The sequence below is a fragment of the Eucalyptus grandis genome, chromosome 10, assembly GCF_016545825.1.
Source record: "Eucalyptus grandis isolate ANBG69807.140 chromosome 10, ASM1654582v1, whole genome shotgun sequence".
Lineage (NCBI taxonomy): Eukaryota > Viridiplantae > Streptophyta > Magnoliopsida > Myrtales > Myrtaceae > Eucalyptus > Eucalyptus grandis.
The window spans coordinates 21,821,580-21,835,573 of NC_052621.1; the positions used below are offsets into that span (position 1 = coordinate 21,821,580).

Here is a 13,994-nt window from a genome sequence, read left to right on the forward strand (position 1 = left end):
AATCAAGACCCCTATATTAGTTTGAGAATTGAGAGTAGCGTTCCAGTGAATTGAGCTTAATTGTTGCTCATGCTTTTGTGGCTGTCTGTAATATGAATTGTACTAACTTGTAGGGAGGATTTGAAACGAGGTAAGTCTCCGTGGTTGTATGATTGTGTAGTTAGGACGCTTCTTGGCATATTTCCCTCCTAATTGGAATTTAAAGCGTGAATTCATTGAGATTTATATCTCACCCTGTCGTGGGCTAAATTTTCAGGACTGTAAAGTGGAGGACCTGGAGCTGTGCTGAGGTGATCGGAAGTGTAAGTCAGTTAGGATCGCTTCTTTTTGGAGGACTAGTCTTTTGTAGTCTTTTGACCATAGATTTTTGTACATGACTCAGTATATATATAAAGATGTGTTTTATTGGTGAATTTGTTGTCCTACTTTTTTATCCCAAGCTGTTGATGTCAGAGGATTTATTATTCGTTTCCGTATATGCAATTGAAAGGGTCGGCGACTCGTCCTGAGAAGTTGCAAAATTTCTATCAACCAGAGAGGAATGGACACGCGTTCGAGAATCGAGGCGTAACATGCATAGAACGTGATCGTCCTTCTGAATACCTATCCAAATTGGACAAAAATGAAAAAGACCGAAACAAGAGAATCATCATCTAATAATGATATATAAACAGCCAAATGTCTATCGCTCGTAACATTTAGGCACGACTGAAAACAGGAGGAAAATCATTGATGACAACAATCAACAGCCAATCAACAAATAATAATCGAGCATCAGGCATTAGGAGAAACAACGAAAAATGGAAAAAAAAGAAGAAGGAAAAGGAAATCATTTTACATGATATCTGAGCACGGTATACACGGCCTGCATTATAGTGAGAGCGAAGAGGAAGATGGCGGCGGCGAGAGACAACATAGTCCAAGGACTCCTGAAGTACTTGCGTTTGAGATGAGCCCTCCACAAGTTCCAGTCCTTCTTGCAGTGCTCGCTGATCCTCTGTTGCACGCCATCGAGGTTTTCGTTGGATGGGAGCGTCACTTCCGTGCAGAGAGAGTTGAATAGTGTGGCGACCGCCTTGTCGCTTCCGAAATCATTATGGATGATGCCTTGGGTGTGGAGCAGGGCGACATCCTGCTCATTGTTGATGATTTTGTCCATGAAGGTGACGTAGGATGTGACTTCGTTCCAAGCCTTGCTGTGCAAGCGCTCGAACGTCATGGCGTTGAGGAACATGGACTCAGTGGTGTCATCCACTATGATAACTGGGAGCTTCAGGACCCCGCTAGCAAAGGAGATGTCCTTGAGGCTGTTGGTGCTCTCCTTGAACTTGATCCCGGCCTCGTTGAGCTCAATGGCCGACCGGATTATCGGCTCGGTCTTCTTGGCATATATCTTCTTCATGTCCTCAGGCCCCATATATAATTCCCATTCGTGCTGGACCTCCTCGGGTTTCATCAGCAGGCCTTTCCTGAAGACGTCCAAGACATGTAGGCGTCTGCCCAACACCGTGAACTTTCTTTTCTCATCGGGGAAGTAGAACTTTCGGACGAGCTCGTTGACGTCATCCTGTGTTGTTGGAGTGAAGTCAGTGCATTGAATGCGAGTATTGTTTTGTCGATACTAGCCGCATAAAAGGAAAAAAAAAATCCCCTTATTGAGGTAATAGATTTAATAATTAAATTATTAACTGATCTCGAACCATGCATCATAAACGTTTAGAATATTAAATTTAATGGATTTCATGTGAGATCTATCTGAGATAATCAAGATGAATTGTTAGGTGAACCTATAGCTGTTTCACGCACGCAATAATCTCTCTAATGACGGAGTGAAATCGAAGAAACTAACCTCCTTGCCATTGTTCTCGACGGCAACCAGCTTGTATAGCACTAGAATCGGCAGCTGATTCTCCAGCAGCAGCATGTCCCGGCTTATATACGGGGCTATGCATTCTAGCCTGTGGATGCCGAAGATGGGGTCATTGGGCGCATAGTCATTCTTCTCCCCTATCGCAGTCCTCATGATCTCGAGCATGAAGCAGCCGTCTGTGATCATCAGCTCGAGGAACCGGCCCCCCGTGCCCTCCTTCCACTTCGAGTCCAGCTTGCCATAGCTGTCCTCGAGCTCACGCACCACCTCCTTCAGGGAATCGAAGAAGCGGTCGAGGGACTTCCCGCACCGGTTCAGGAAGTGGAGGAGTGCGCGGTGCTTGTCTCCTCCATTGGACGGAGGTGGTCATCGTTGCAGTGGTAGGGGCCGAAAGAGACAACCTGCGGCCGGTAGGCCTTGGGGTTGAGGTCGGTGATGAAGGGGGGGACCTTGTAGATGGACGGATACTTCCAGTACTGTTGCTTGTCGCCGGGCATGCACTTGAGGTTCGCATTGACATGAACGATCCAGTTGGTCTCGTTCGGGTCCAGTTGGGGCGGCGGAGGTAACATGTTTCGGGGGTTTCAGAGGTTCCACAAGTTTCTGTTCTGGGGGAGAGAGAGAGAGAGAGAGAGAATGGGAAGAGTGCGTGCGGTTCGGGGTCGACCAAGCCCAACGCTGGTCACTTTTTTTTTTTTTTATCAGTCCTACGTGAACAAGAACCCCCGGCGTCACACTTAAGACACCTAGCGCCTCCCCCTGGGTGACACGTAGCGGGACCCACCACCCCCGCGTCACACTTTAAGACACCTAAGCGCCTCCAATATGGGTTCGAACTCCTCCCCTTTGCTTAAGTTTCATCGTAAGCCTTATCTAGTGGAGTCACCGCGGCCGGTGGTATAAGCTAAAATTTTTATATTTATATTTTGGAACAAAAATGAAAAAATGAGAACTCTTCTTATCGTTCACTCCCGTTACCGCCCACTGCTCACTCACCGCCCATGTGACGTCGGACGTCCCGCCGTAGACCACCGATGTCCGCCACCAATCGCGAACACCAAGCACCAACCATCGGTCGTTGAACGCCGCTTGCCCGCCACCTACCACCCCCTAGAAATAAAAATTTTATTTTGTTATTAAATGATTTTCTATTCCAGAAATAAAAATTTTGAGTTGTTATCAAATTCGTTTATTTGCTCAAAAACTCATCCGGAGACACAAATTTTGTCATGCGCACTCTTGAAATTCTAAATTTACTCTTTTATTTATTAACCCTAAATGAAATTGAAATAAATGATGTGTAAGTTTTTTCATGACCAAAAAAAAAAATTTGGAATATTATGTGGTAGTGGGCAAGTTTAGGATTTACGGTGATACAAAAATAACTTTAGGATATTTTGTAAGTTATTTTTGTATCACAATAAGCATAGTCTGAAGTGGTATTTGCTTCAAAAGAAATAAAAAAAGAATTGAAAAATAAAGCGGAAAAATGGGAGCATATTTTGCGCCGTCCTCCTTTGATATTTCTAGCATAGCATTCCTCTTCGACATTCTCGTCTTTTCTCTTCCCTCATTAGGATTGCATTTGGTTCGGCCTTTACACAAAAACAAAGCACTTAAAATAGTTTTGATAAAATGCAAATAGCGAGTATAAAATGCAAATAATACTCGCTATTTGCTTTTATCAACATCTAAATACAAACGATCCCGTTTAATTATTTATCGAATAAGAAAATTAGATATCGAACTCAATCCTTAAATAAACATATTAATATGCATAATGTATCTGCATTCTACATTGCATTCAGGCATCACAAAAACACGTCCGTGGATAAATTTATTTTGAATTGATCTAGTTGTAAAATAGATTCGTGTAGGTCTGACATGATAAATGAACTTGAGTTGAGACCTCAAAACTCATTAGGACCTCACAAGCCTAATCCCTTTTAATGGACTCGGCCTCACCTCGCTTGACAAGCTGAAGATTACATGTAATGAAGAAATGACCGGTCATTTTTTAGGAAAAGTGTCAAAAAAGTCCTAAACTTTTTATATTAGTATCAATTTAGTTCTAAACCTTTCACTAGTGTAAATATAGTCATAAACCTTTTGATTTGGTGCCAATTCAGTCTTTCTAGCTAATTTTGGCCTGGTTTTGTTAACTAGGCATTGTCGGCTGATGTAGCACGATCGGTACTAACGTGAACAACTGTTTAATATAATTTTAATATTTTTTTCAATTTTTTTCAATTTTTTTGTTTTTTTGTTTTTTATTTTATCTTCTTCTTCTTTTTCCTTTTCCTTTTCTTTTTCCTTTTCCTTTTCTTTTCTTTTTTCTTTTCCTTCCGATTCTCCTTCTTCCAACCGGTGCCGGACCTTGCGGCGGCCAATGGCGACAACCAACAAGGTTGAGATCGACCTCGATGGCCTTTGGCAAGCCTTATCAGCCACTGGCAAGGCTCGAGCCCTCGCTAGTGGCCGGGCAAGGCTTGACCTCGCTGGATCTAATGAGGTCGGGCCTCACCAGCCCAGTGCGAGGCCACCCTTGCAACCTAGGCGGCCTTGAGGTAGCCTCACGCCCAGCGCAAGCAACCCTCGCGACCTCTAGCAAGTGCTCGAGCCTCACCAAGTGTCGTCTTTGGCCGATCGTCAAGGTTCGACGACTGACTTGAAGAAGGAGGAGGAGAAGAAAAAAGAAAATTAAAAATATAAATTAAAATATAAATCTAAAAGATATTAAAATATTATTAAACTATTCATGTCATCGCCAATTGTGCCACGTCAGCCCACCAGCGCCTCTTCAGCAAAATCCAACTAAAATTAGTTGGAAATGATTGAATTGGTACTAGTGAAAAGGTTCAAGACTAAATTAGTACTATGAAGATGTTTATGACTAAATTGGCACAAATGCAAAAAATTTAGAACTTTTTCGACACTTTTTCTGTAACTTTTGGGAAGTGGGGTCATTAGGAAGGAAATTGGCAAAAAGGTAGCAACATATTCTATCAGCACCCAAAAAGGAAAAGGAAATAAATTTTGCTTTTCAACTTGCAGACGCACAATCAAAATTTACTCAAGAATTTGCTAGAGATTTGAATAGATGGGAGAAAGAAGGAAATAAATAAATAAATAAATAAATAAATATATATATATAAAGATGGAAAGTGTGTGTGGAATAGCGCATCTTTAGGCAATTTTCGGTCGTCAATCTTAGGGAAATATGATTAAATTGGCACAAATGCAAAAGATTTAGAACTTTTTTGACACTTTTTCTGTAACTTTTGAGAAGTGAGGTCATTAGGAAGGAAATTGGCAAAAAGGTAGGAACATATTCTATCAGCACTCAAAAAGGAAAAGGAAATAAATTTTGCTTTCCAACTTGTAGACGCACAATCGAAATTTACTCAAGAATTTTGCTGGAGATTTGAATAGATGGGAGAAAGAAGGAAATAAAATAAACAAAGAGAATACATACATACATACATACATACATACATACATACATACATACATACATACATACAAGATGGAAAGTGTGTGTGAATAGCACATCTTTAGGCAATTTTCGGTCGTCAATCTCGGGAAATATGATTAAATTGACACAAATGCAAAAGATTTAGAACTTTTTTGACATTTTTTCTATAACTTTTGGGAAGTGAGGTCATTAGGAAGGAAATTGGCAAAAAGGTAGGAACATATTCTATCAGCACCCATAAAGGAAAAGGAAATAAATTTTTCTTTCCAACTTGCAGATGCACAATCAAAATTTACTCAAGAATTTGCTAGAGATTTGAATAAATGGGAGAAAGAAGGAAATAAAGATGGAAAGTGTGTGTGGAATAGCGCATCTTTAGGCAATTTTCGGTCATCAATCTCGGGAAATATGACTAAATTGGCACAAATGCAAAAGATTTAGAATTTTTTCGACACTTTTTCTGTAACTTTTGGGAAGTGAGGTTGTTAGGAAGGAAATTGGCAAAAAGGTAGGAACATATTCTATTAGCACCCAAAAAGGAAAAGGAAATAAATTTTGCTTTCCAACTTGCAGACGCACAATCGAAATTTATTCAAGAATTTGCTGGAGATTTGAATAGATGGGAGAAAGAAAAAAAATAAACAAAGAGAATATATATATATATATATATATATAAAGATGGAAAGTGTGTGGAATAGCGCATCTTTAGGCAATTTTCAGTCGTCAATCTCGAGGAAATATGATTAAATTGGCACAAACGCAAAAGATTTAGAACTTTTTCGACACTTTTTCTGTAACTTTTGGGAAGTGATGTCGTTAGGAAGGAAATTGGCAAAAAGGTAGGAACATATTCTATCAGCACTCAAAAAGGAAGTGATGTCATTAGGAAGAAAATTGGCAAAAACGTAAGAACATATTCTATCAGCACTCAAAAGGAAAAGGAAATAAATTTTGCTTTCCAACTTGCAGACGCACATTTGAAATTTACTCAAGAATTTGCTGGAGATTTGAATAGATGGGAGAAAGAAGGAAATAAAATATATATAGTGCATCTTTAGGCAATTTTTTATCGTCAATCTCTGGGAAATATGGCGAGGATTCATTGTTTATACAAAGATGAACATATCAACGCTCAACCACCGCCGCGGTGGCTCCGCGCGGATAAGGCCCCTGCGATCCTCAGCCTAGAGGTGAAGGTTCAAAACCTGGGAGCGTCGGTGTATTAAGTGTGACTCGGGGTGGTGGGTCCTCCGCTAAGTGTCACCCAGGGGTTTACGGTGCGGCTGTGGCTACAAGCCGGTTCCTCCAAAAAAAAAAAAAAACATATCAACGCTCAAGGGAGAGAAAATTGGTCCATCACAATCGCACTTACGAATACTTCCTGGTTGTAACCAAGACCAAACGCATAACACACTCTCAAGAGCATTGTAAGTTCTGAAGCTCTCCTTCCTCTCTCTTAGCATTCTCGATAAGAATAATTGTGGCTCATATCAAGAGACTCGCATTGCTAAATTGCATGACACATGCAGTTGATAGGTGAACCTTTCGTTTGTCACTTACTAATTTGTGGTTTTTTTTTTGTGGTATTAATACAATTTAATGAATAATTAATGGAGGATAAATTTATTACAAATAGTCACTTAGCCCTTCAGCATTTGCCTAAAGATATTTAGAGCTTTAAAGCCCATATCAAAGCCCAACCAAATGCAGCCTCAGTTTGAGCTCCATCTGTAGGATCTTTACCATTGTTGTGATGTTGAGAAGCGGATATATAGGATACGTATGACAAAATTTCTGAAACTGAAATTGATTTCTAGCCAGAAATTGATTTCTCGATTTCTATTCCCCTGACAAGTTTCTGAGCAAAGAAACCCGTTTGATAACAATTCAAAATTTCTATTTCTGAATTAGAAATCCGTTTGATAACAAAATAAAATTTCTATTTCTAGGAATCATGTTGTCCCCATCCTTTTACCTCGCTCTTCTTGGTGCTTGTGGTTCAGATGTAAAATCTGTTTTCGAAGACATGAAGGGTAAGCTGAAATTAGAAGTTAAAGAACAACAAATAACAAGAAAAACAGTTACATATGTGGAAATCGTATCTTCAAGAGGCATATAAAATCAGCAATCCATTATTTCGTGTGTATTACTAAAGCAAAAACAAGTTATCTTCATAAAAAGCATCATAAGATTATTAGAAGCCAAAATGAGTTATGTTCTCTTATAAAGCTAAAGGGTGAAATTTATGATACAACAGTGAATGCTTTATTGCACAAAATGCATGATAGCAAGTACCAATATGTTGAAAAAATGAGTGTTGCATGATGAGACTGCTTCAGCAAATCGATTCGCACTCAAATATAAAGAGGATTACAATAACTGCATTCCAGTAGCCTTGGTCCAGTAGCCTTGGTCCGGTAGCCTTGGTCCAGTAGCATTAAGGATGAGATGAGAAACATTTCTTAGTGTTTTGGATATCTCAAAAACTTACTCCAAAATGCAACTATACGATGGGAAAGGAAAGTCAGGAGATATAAAAGGACTTAAGGAACATGAGGAATGAGCTTGAGTGGAGAAAACCTTAATGATTCTTTCATTTATTCTTTTCAACATAGATGCAAAAACTAGGTCTAGATGAAGATAAAGTCTCTCCTGCAATTAGAACCTGCTTGAATGACAATCATCATTGCAAAAATCGCTCCATATCTTGATTTCACATTCACCACTACTCTCACATGCATAATAAGCTAGAAGGTTTGTATCAACATTATAAAGAGAATACCAGCATATGGCAATCTCATAAACAAACCAGCACAGTCGAAATCCATGTACGAACTCGCCGCACAAACAACCGTTCGCGTACCCGTTATCCATCGCCGGAAATCTCGATCAACCCCGACACGAGCCTTAGATTCACATCCAAACCAACCTACCCCACCCCCATCGTTCCTTTCTCTTTTCCTGTTGTAAAAATTCTCTCTATTCCCCACCCCCACTGAGAAACAGAGCAGCCCGAACGAAATCTACATAAGAACTCGCCGCACAAACACCAACCATTCACATTCGCTCTCACATTCACATACCCATTTTCCATCACCGAAAATCTCGATCAACCCCAACACGAGCCTTGGATTCACATCCAAAACCACCCCACCCCACCGAAAACAAAGCAGCCCAGACGAAATCCATGTACGAACTCGCTGCACAAACATCAACCATTCGTTTGCATAGCACAAGTGCAGAACAACCAAGAAAGAGGCGAAATCCACCAGCAACTATTCCGGAAGAGGGAAAAATGTAAGACAAAACACCGAGAACATAAAATCCCCCATCCCTGTTCAACAAGCAACAGGGAAATCGAAATCGAATCTGCAAAATGAAAGTCGAAACATGATAAGAGAGGCGAGAAGGGAAGGATCGATCGAACCTCGTGAGGAATCACGATGGGAAGTTCCAGAGAAGAACGCAAACGAACACGGATGCGAGCGAACTGAATAACGACGGAGATGGGCGACGGTGACTAGAGTTTCGGAATCAAGAGCGGAAAGGGGATACAGACGGAGGAGACAGGTTCGACGGGACGACCGGAGCAAATTGGACGGTCTGAGGATGGCGACGGTGAGATGAGCGACGATCTGACCGGCAAGAGGACAGTGACGGCATTGGAGTCCACAGTGGCAAGAAGGATGGATTCAGAGTCGACGGCGAGGATGGACAGCTTTGGAGTTGACAACGCTAGGCTTTTTGGTTGAAGTGAGGAGAAGGAAGAAAAAGCAAGGGTAAGAAGTGAGGAGAAGGAGTCGACATCTGTGAACGAGGAAGGATGGAGAAAATGAAATAATTTCTATTTCTATTTTAGAAACTGAGAAGCTACAATTTCTAGCTTCTGATTTCTCCTCCAAATCAATTTTTGGAATAGAAATACTTTTCAGAAATAGAAAAATCAAATTACGTTAGAACGGTTTACTTTCCAAACCATTCAGAAAACGAGAGAAATAGAGAAATTAAACATAAATTTTATCATGTTAAGCCATATTCATCCCCACAAGAGAAATCGAGAGGAGGCATTCAATAGCAAAGAGCACGAAATCTAGAGACCGTGTTTGGTATAGTCATCTACAAAGTCTCTCGATGTACCTTTTTCTTACCAATCAAAGTCCCCAAACTTCCCACACCAACGGAAATAATTATAAAATGCTACTTTCATTGCAGGTTCATTTTCCCCGATGGAAGGAAGTTCTTAGAAAATAAAGAAAAGTATTAAAAATAAAAAAATAAAAACGATATTGCAAAGTATAGTGAGAATAGCTTACTGAAATTGCCATACTAATTGACAGAACAGATTTTCAATTCCAGCCTAAAGAGAGCAACGTGACAGATGGGCCTCTAAACATGTGCATATGACCTTCTAGATCCGCTAGAAGTATGCTACATCACTCGGTACACCAATTTGTGAACCGTTATCGGTATAAGTAGCATTATTCATTTTGAGCGGTTCAGAGAGTCAACTTACGGATGAAGCAAACTCATTTTACATATGGCATACTCATCTCTTTCCTTTATATTACCATTATAAGAAAGTGTGGGATTAAGTGATTCGAAAAACCAGACTCTGATCAGTGAAATATTGAACTACAGGAGAGATTTTGCAAAGATTGTCATTGACAAATAGAGATTGGCAAAGAAAAATGAAAACACCTTTGCCTTCACAAAAATTATACCAGGGGACCAACCTCAGCTTTCATATGAATCCGAATGCACGCTTAGCAGAGTCGAGAGTATTAGACAGAAGCATAGCAATTGTCACTGGTCCCACGCCTCCTGGCACAGGAGTAATGGCTGACACAACTTTGATTGCTTCTTCATAGCAAACGTCTCCCGTGATGTGGAAACCTTGATCAATGCCAGGATCCTGGACATTACAAACTCTTAATTCTACGAAGTAAATTGCTCAAAATGGAAATGGAGCAGAGCAAGCTAGTTCTTTCAAGCGGGACTGAGGAACTATCATTCGTTCTCAGAAAACCACCTGTTAAATGACCACTTCTACCACAGCAGCTACTTAAATGGGATCATCAGCCTTAATGAGCATTTATACATCAAACCTAACTGTGAGTTGAAGCTCCCCTCCGTCAGAGTGAGGACCTTACAGTTCTAAATCTATTTGCTAATTTTAGTGACCTTGAATCAAAGCTTTCATATGGAAATCCAGCAAGCAGACTTTACATCTTCTAAGGCTTTGCCCTTTGTCTATCCTTGACTGTTCACTCATCATTTCTTTTCTGAAAGACCCACTTTACTTTTAAGCCTTCCCCCTCAAACACCTCTTCCCTGAGCGTAGTGCAGCATATCTGCATACATGCATTGAGTAGATCACAGGTACAAGACCCCCTGAAACAATAAAAAGGCAAAAAGACAAAAACTACTCTCAAATTTTCCATAGTTATACCTTGGCAGCCTCTAACTTCAAATCCTACACCTTGCACCCTCTAATTTCAAGACCTCACACGACATATCTTAAGGTTTCAAAAGAGCTAATCTTTGCACCCTCCAGTTACCGTACTTTCTGGAATGGTGTTAAACTTCAAGGTAAAAAGTCTAAGCTGGTTGATGACACCTTATGACACAAAGTGTAGTGTAGAGGTTGTAAGTGCCAACCAAGAGAAAGCTTAGTGTGATTTTTTTAATTTTCCCTAATAAAAAGAGTCCTGCACTGCTTTTCCAATCTTTTCAACATGAAAGATAGAAGCCACAGCATCCTATAACCTATATCTTACTTATAAAGGTCAATGCACATTACAATCCAAATTTGCATTCAAGTGAGGCCACACAGTTTGAGAATGCCATTGGTGCTGAACTTTCAGTATTTCTACCTGAACTTGATTGGTCCCCATATCCACTACAACAGCTCCCGGTTTTAGCCAACTGCCACGGATTAAATTGGGTATCCCCACATCAGCAATCACAATGTCGGCTTCACTTGTAATCTGTTCTGGATTTTTGGTGAAAGAATGTACTGTGCTGACTGTTGCATGGTGCCTCTACCAGAGGAATATATTAGAAGAGGATGATATGAGAGCACCTTAAACAACCAGAAAACGCCGAAAAAGGCATGCTTACCTGCAATAACAAAGAAGTGGGCAACCCAACAATCTTGCTTCTCCCGACTACCACAGCTCTCTTTCCCATGATTTCCACACCAGACCTCAACAGCAACTCAATACAACTCTTAGGAGCACAAGGAATAAAAAGTGGCTCCCTTCCTTTCATGGCAAGGTTTCCCATATTGAGGGGATGGAAGCCATCCACGTCTTTCTCTGGGCTCACAAAATTGATGATTCTCTCCTCATCCACATGCTGGGCAAACATCACATTGAGGTGGCATAATTGTAAATATTTCCTTACAAGATGTGTTAAAAGAATGGTAATATCTCATTGAAATTTTTCTAGTAGATGAGGAGCTCTAGTCATTGCATCATCGTCCACATCAGAAAATTAATAAGTATAGTATTGGAAACAAATTATGTACAGGTTACACTATTGAATTACTCTATGGAATGTGTCGGAACATAGCGAATGTTCCATTGGCAACAATGAATTAAGCAGACTTGTTTGATACAGATTACCCAAGAGATTCAAAAGAGAAATGGGAATGAAGCATAAGTCTAGCTGTAGAAATTACTTGTGGTAAAGGGAGTTGCACAATAATACCATTAACTGATGGGTTGTTATTTAATCTGGAAACAACACGCAGAACTTCATCTTCTGTACATTCTTCAGGTAACTCCTCTACATAGGTTGTTATCCCAACTTCTTCACAAGCTTTTAACTTGACACGAATAAAAGTTCGTGAATCCCTTCTTCCGCCAACCAACACAATAGCCAATCCTGGGGATTTTACAATGGTTTCCTTCATTCTGCAAATTTCATTGGCTATTCCTGCTCTAATAGCTCTTGCAATAGGCTTCCCGTTTATTACATTAGCAGTTTGCCCATTGGCTGCTTCAAGTAAAAATCACAAAACAGGTTAGTGTGCTATGCACAAGGTAAATGAAGCAAGCAAAGAAGCAAGTAGTCCTGCTCAAACACCGTATATAGAGCTACAAGAAAACAAGCTACCAAAAGTCCACAGGTAGAATAATCAACCTTACAACTTGGATTGCATGGAATTCCTAATTCTCAAAAGAGTTCTATAGAAACCATCCCCAACCATCTCACTGAAATCTTTAGTGCTTTTGGAGAGTGACTCTTGTTACGAAAAAGTCCATCAGATCCACTGAAGCATTTTGTGGTCCTTCATATGTCAATGACACAAAAGCATAGTAAAAAGACGATTTTCAAACGTAGTCCTACGCTTGCTTTCGCTTCTGCTTTTCCTACATATGCACAGATCAATTTTATCCCCAACAAGTTTTATATGCAGAAGTCACAAAAGTTACCGAGGAAAGTTGTGTCTCAGCTTCACTCAAGAAGAACCCAACCTTTTTCTAGTACCAAAAAGAAAAACCCGTCATTTTTTTCGCAGGATTCAACAACTTACAGTCGACACTGGATTCACCATTCTACTTCATAGGATCGCTAATGAATCCGAAACAGACGACGACGACGACGACGACAGCTACACCTCACGATCAAAACTACGACGTCGAAAGCCAAAACACCCGAACCCAAAAACCGCTTCAAGGCAATCAGCATGCCGCCGAACGAAACATGGAGAACAAGTCTCCGACAACGGAAAAGCAGAGGCAACGTGCAGAGGACACTCACGTCAACCCTCGAAGCGACCCCAACAGACTCGAGTAACACGCGTTTCACACGCCCGAGAGCAAGTCCAGGCTCATCGCCGCAGGTGGCAAAAAGGGTGGCGGGCCGGTCGCGGGAAGGACGATACCTGAAGACTGGGAACGGAAGGCGCTGGAGCTGGGGCCGGGCACCATCCAAACGTCGGGGAGGTTCGGGCCGAGCAGCTTCAAATTCGAAGACAGCGAAGACGAAGAAGGCGATGATGAAGACGTCGACGAGTGGAGGGTCTTCCTTCCCAGCGACCGCCAGCTCGCCGCCCACAGGCCTCGCATTGTGCGCGCTCTAGGATAGGCGTCGCCGGCCGGCTCGCTCGACCACTGAATGCTTCAGATAACTTGGGATGGGCGTCGCAGGTTCTTCTTCGCAATTTCTAAAGTTCCAACCTTGATGACGGGGACCTCCAGATCCTGAAGGAAGTCGGCAATTTTTAGCTCCATCCTTTTCCCAGAAAAATCCCACAAAAAATCTCAAAACCCTTTTTCATGAACACCATTATTCTAAACTTTTTTTTCGACTCACGGATATTCCGAACTTGCATCGATGATCGAAAAATGCTTTCTATCCATCTGGCCATTTGAAATCCGGCGTGGCAGCTCGCATGACCATGACCATTAAAAATCTCACGTGACTATATGTGTGTTCGTTACTGTCTCAAATTCGTTAGTTTGATATTATCTAGAAATATTATCATGTCAGGCTTTAACGATTACCATAAACAAAATCTAACGAAAGGTTTTATTGGGTAAATGGTACAAGCTTAAGATTATTGATGAGACAAAATAAAAATTAGATATTAATGTCCTTCGAGAAAAATGTATAGGATTTTTTGTGAGCAATTTACTAATT

At 40.8% G+C, this 13,994-nt stretch overlaps 2 protein-coding genes across 5 annotated transcripts; both read right to left on the minus strand.

Moving 5' to 3' along the window:
- Positions 1–709: 709 nt before the first annotated feature.
- Positions 710–2,552, minus strand: LOC104423649 (UPF0481 protein At3g47200). The gene is made up of 2 exons (XM_010036112.3): positions 1,850–2,552; positions 710–1,567 (listed from the first exon to the last, which is right to left on the minus strand). Exons 1-2 carry the CDS (start codon positions 2,054–2,056, stop codon positions 830–832), a joined length of 945 nt encoding a protein of 314 aa, XP_010034414.2. The 5' UTR covers positions 2,057–2,552; the 3' UTR covers positions 710–829.
- A 7,386-nt stretch (positions 2,553–9,938) lies between these two features.
- On the minus strand, positions 9,939–13,657 carry LOC104422249 (bifunctional protein FolD 2). 4 transcript variants are annotated; one of them, XM_039303101.1, is made up of 5 exons: positions 13,237–13,648; positions 12,028–12,347; positions 11,466–11,702; positions 11,219–11,386; positions 9,939–10,257 (listed from the first exon to the last, which is right to left on the minus strand). In XM_039303101.1, exons 1-5 carry the CDS (start codon positions 13,418–13,420, stop codon positions 10,087–10,089), a joined length of 1,080 nt encoding a protein of 359 aa, XP_039159035.1. In that variant the 5' UTR covers positions 13,421–13,648; the 3' UTR covers positions 9,939–10,086. The 4 variants fall into 4 exon arrangements, with proteins under 4 accessions (XP_039159035.1, XP_039159036.1, XP_039159038.1 ...); XM_039303102.1 differs by having other exon boundaries at positions 12,028–12,344; positions 13,237–13,646; XM_039303104.1 differs by lacking the exon at positions 9,939–10,257 and adding an exon at positions 10,338–10,736 and having other exon boundaries at positions 11,219–11,270; positions 13,237–13,657.
- Between the last annotated feature and the right edge of the window lie 337 nt (positions 13,658–13,994).

What these genes read in the sequence shown, in the direction of transcription:
- LOC104423649 (XM_010036112.3), bottom strand. Translation starts at nt 2,056, where the DNA reads ATGATCACAGACGGCTGCTTCATGCTCGAGATCATGAGGACTGCGATA. An exon ending in TCGAGAACAATGGCAAGGAG is followed by an intron (nt 1,568 to 1,849) that starts GTTAGTTTCTTC and finishes CCAACAACACAG; the next exon opens with GATGACGTCAACGAGCTCGT.
- LOC104422249 (XM_039303101.1), bottom strand. Translation starts at nt 13,420, where the DNA reads ATGCGAGGCCTGTGGGCGGCGAGCTGGCGGTCGCTGGGAAGGAAGACC. An exon ending in CTTCCGTTCCCAGTCTTCAG is followed by an intron (nt 12,348 to 13,236) that starts GTATCGTCCTTC and finishes TTTTACTTGAAG; the next exon opens with CAGCCAATGGGCAAACTGCT. An exon ending in TGGGGACCAATCAAGTTCAG is followed by an intron (nt 10,258 to 11,218) that starts GTAGAAATACTG and finishes TGTAATGTCCAG; the next exon opens with GATCCTGGCATTGATCAAGG.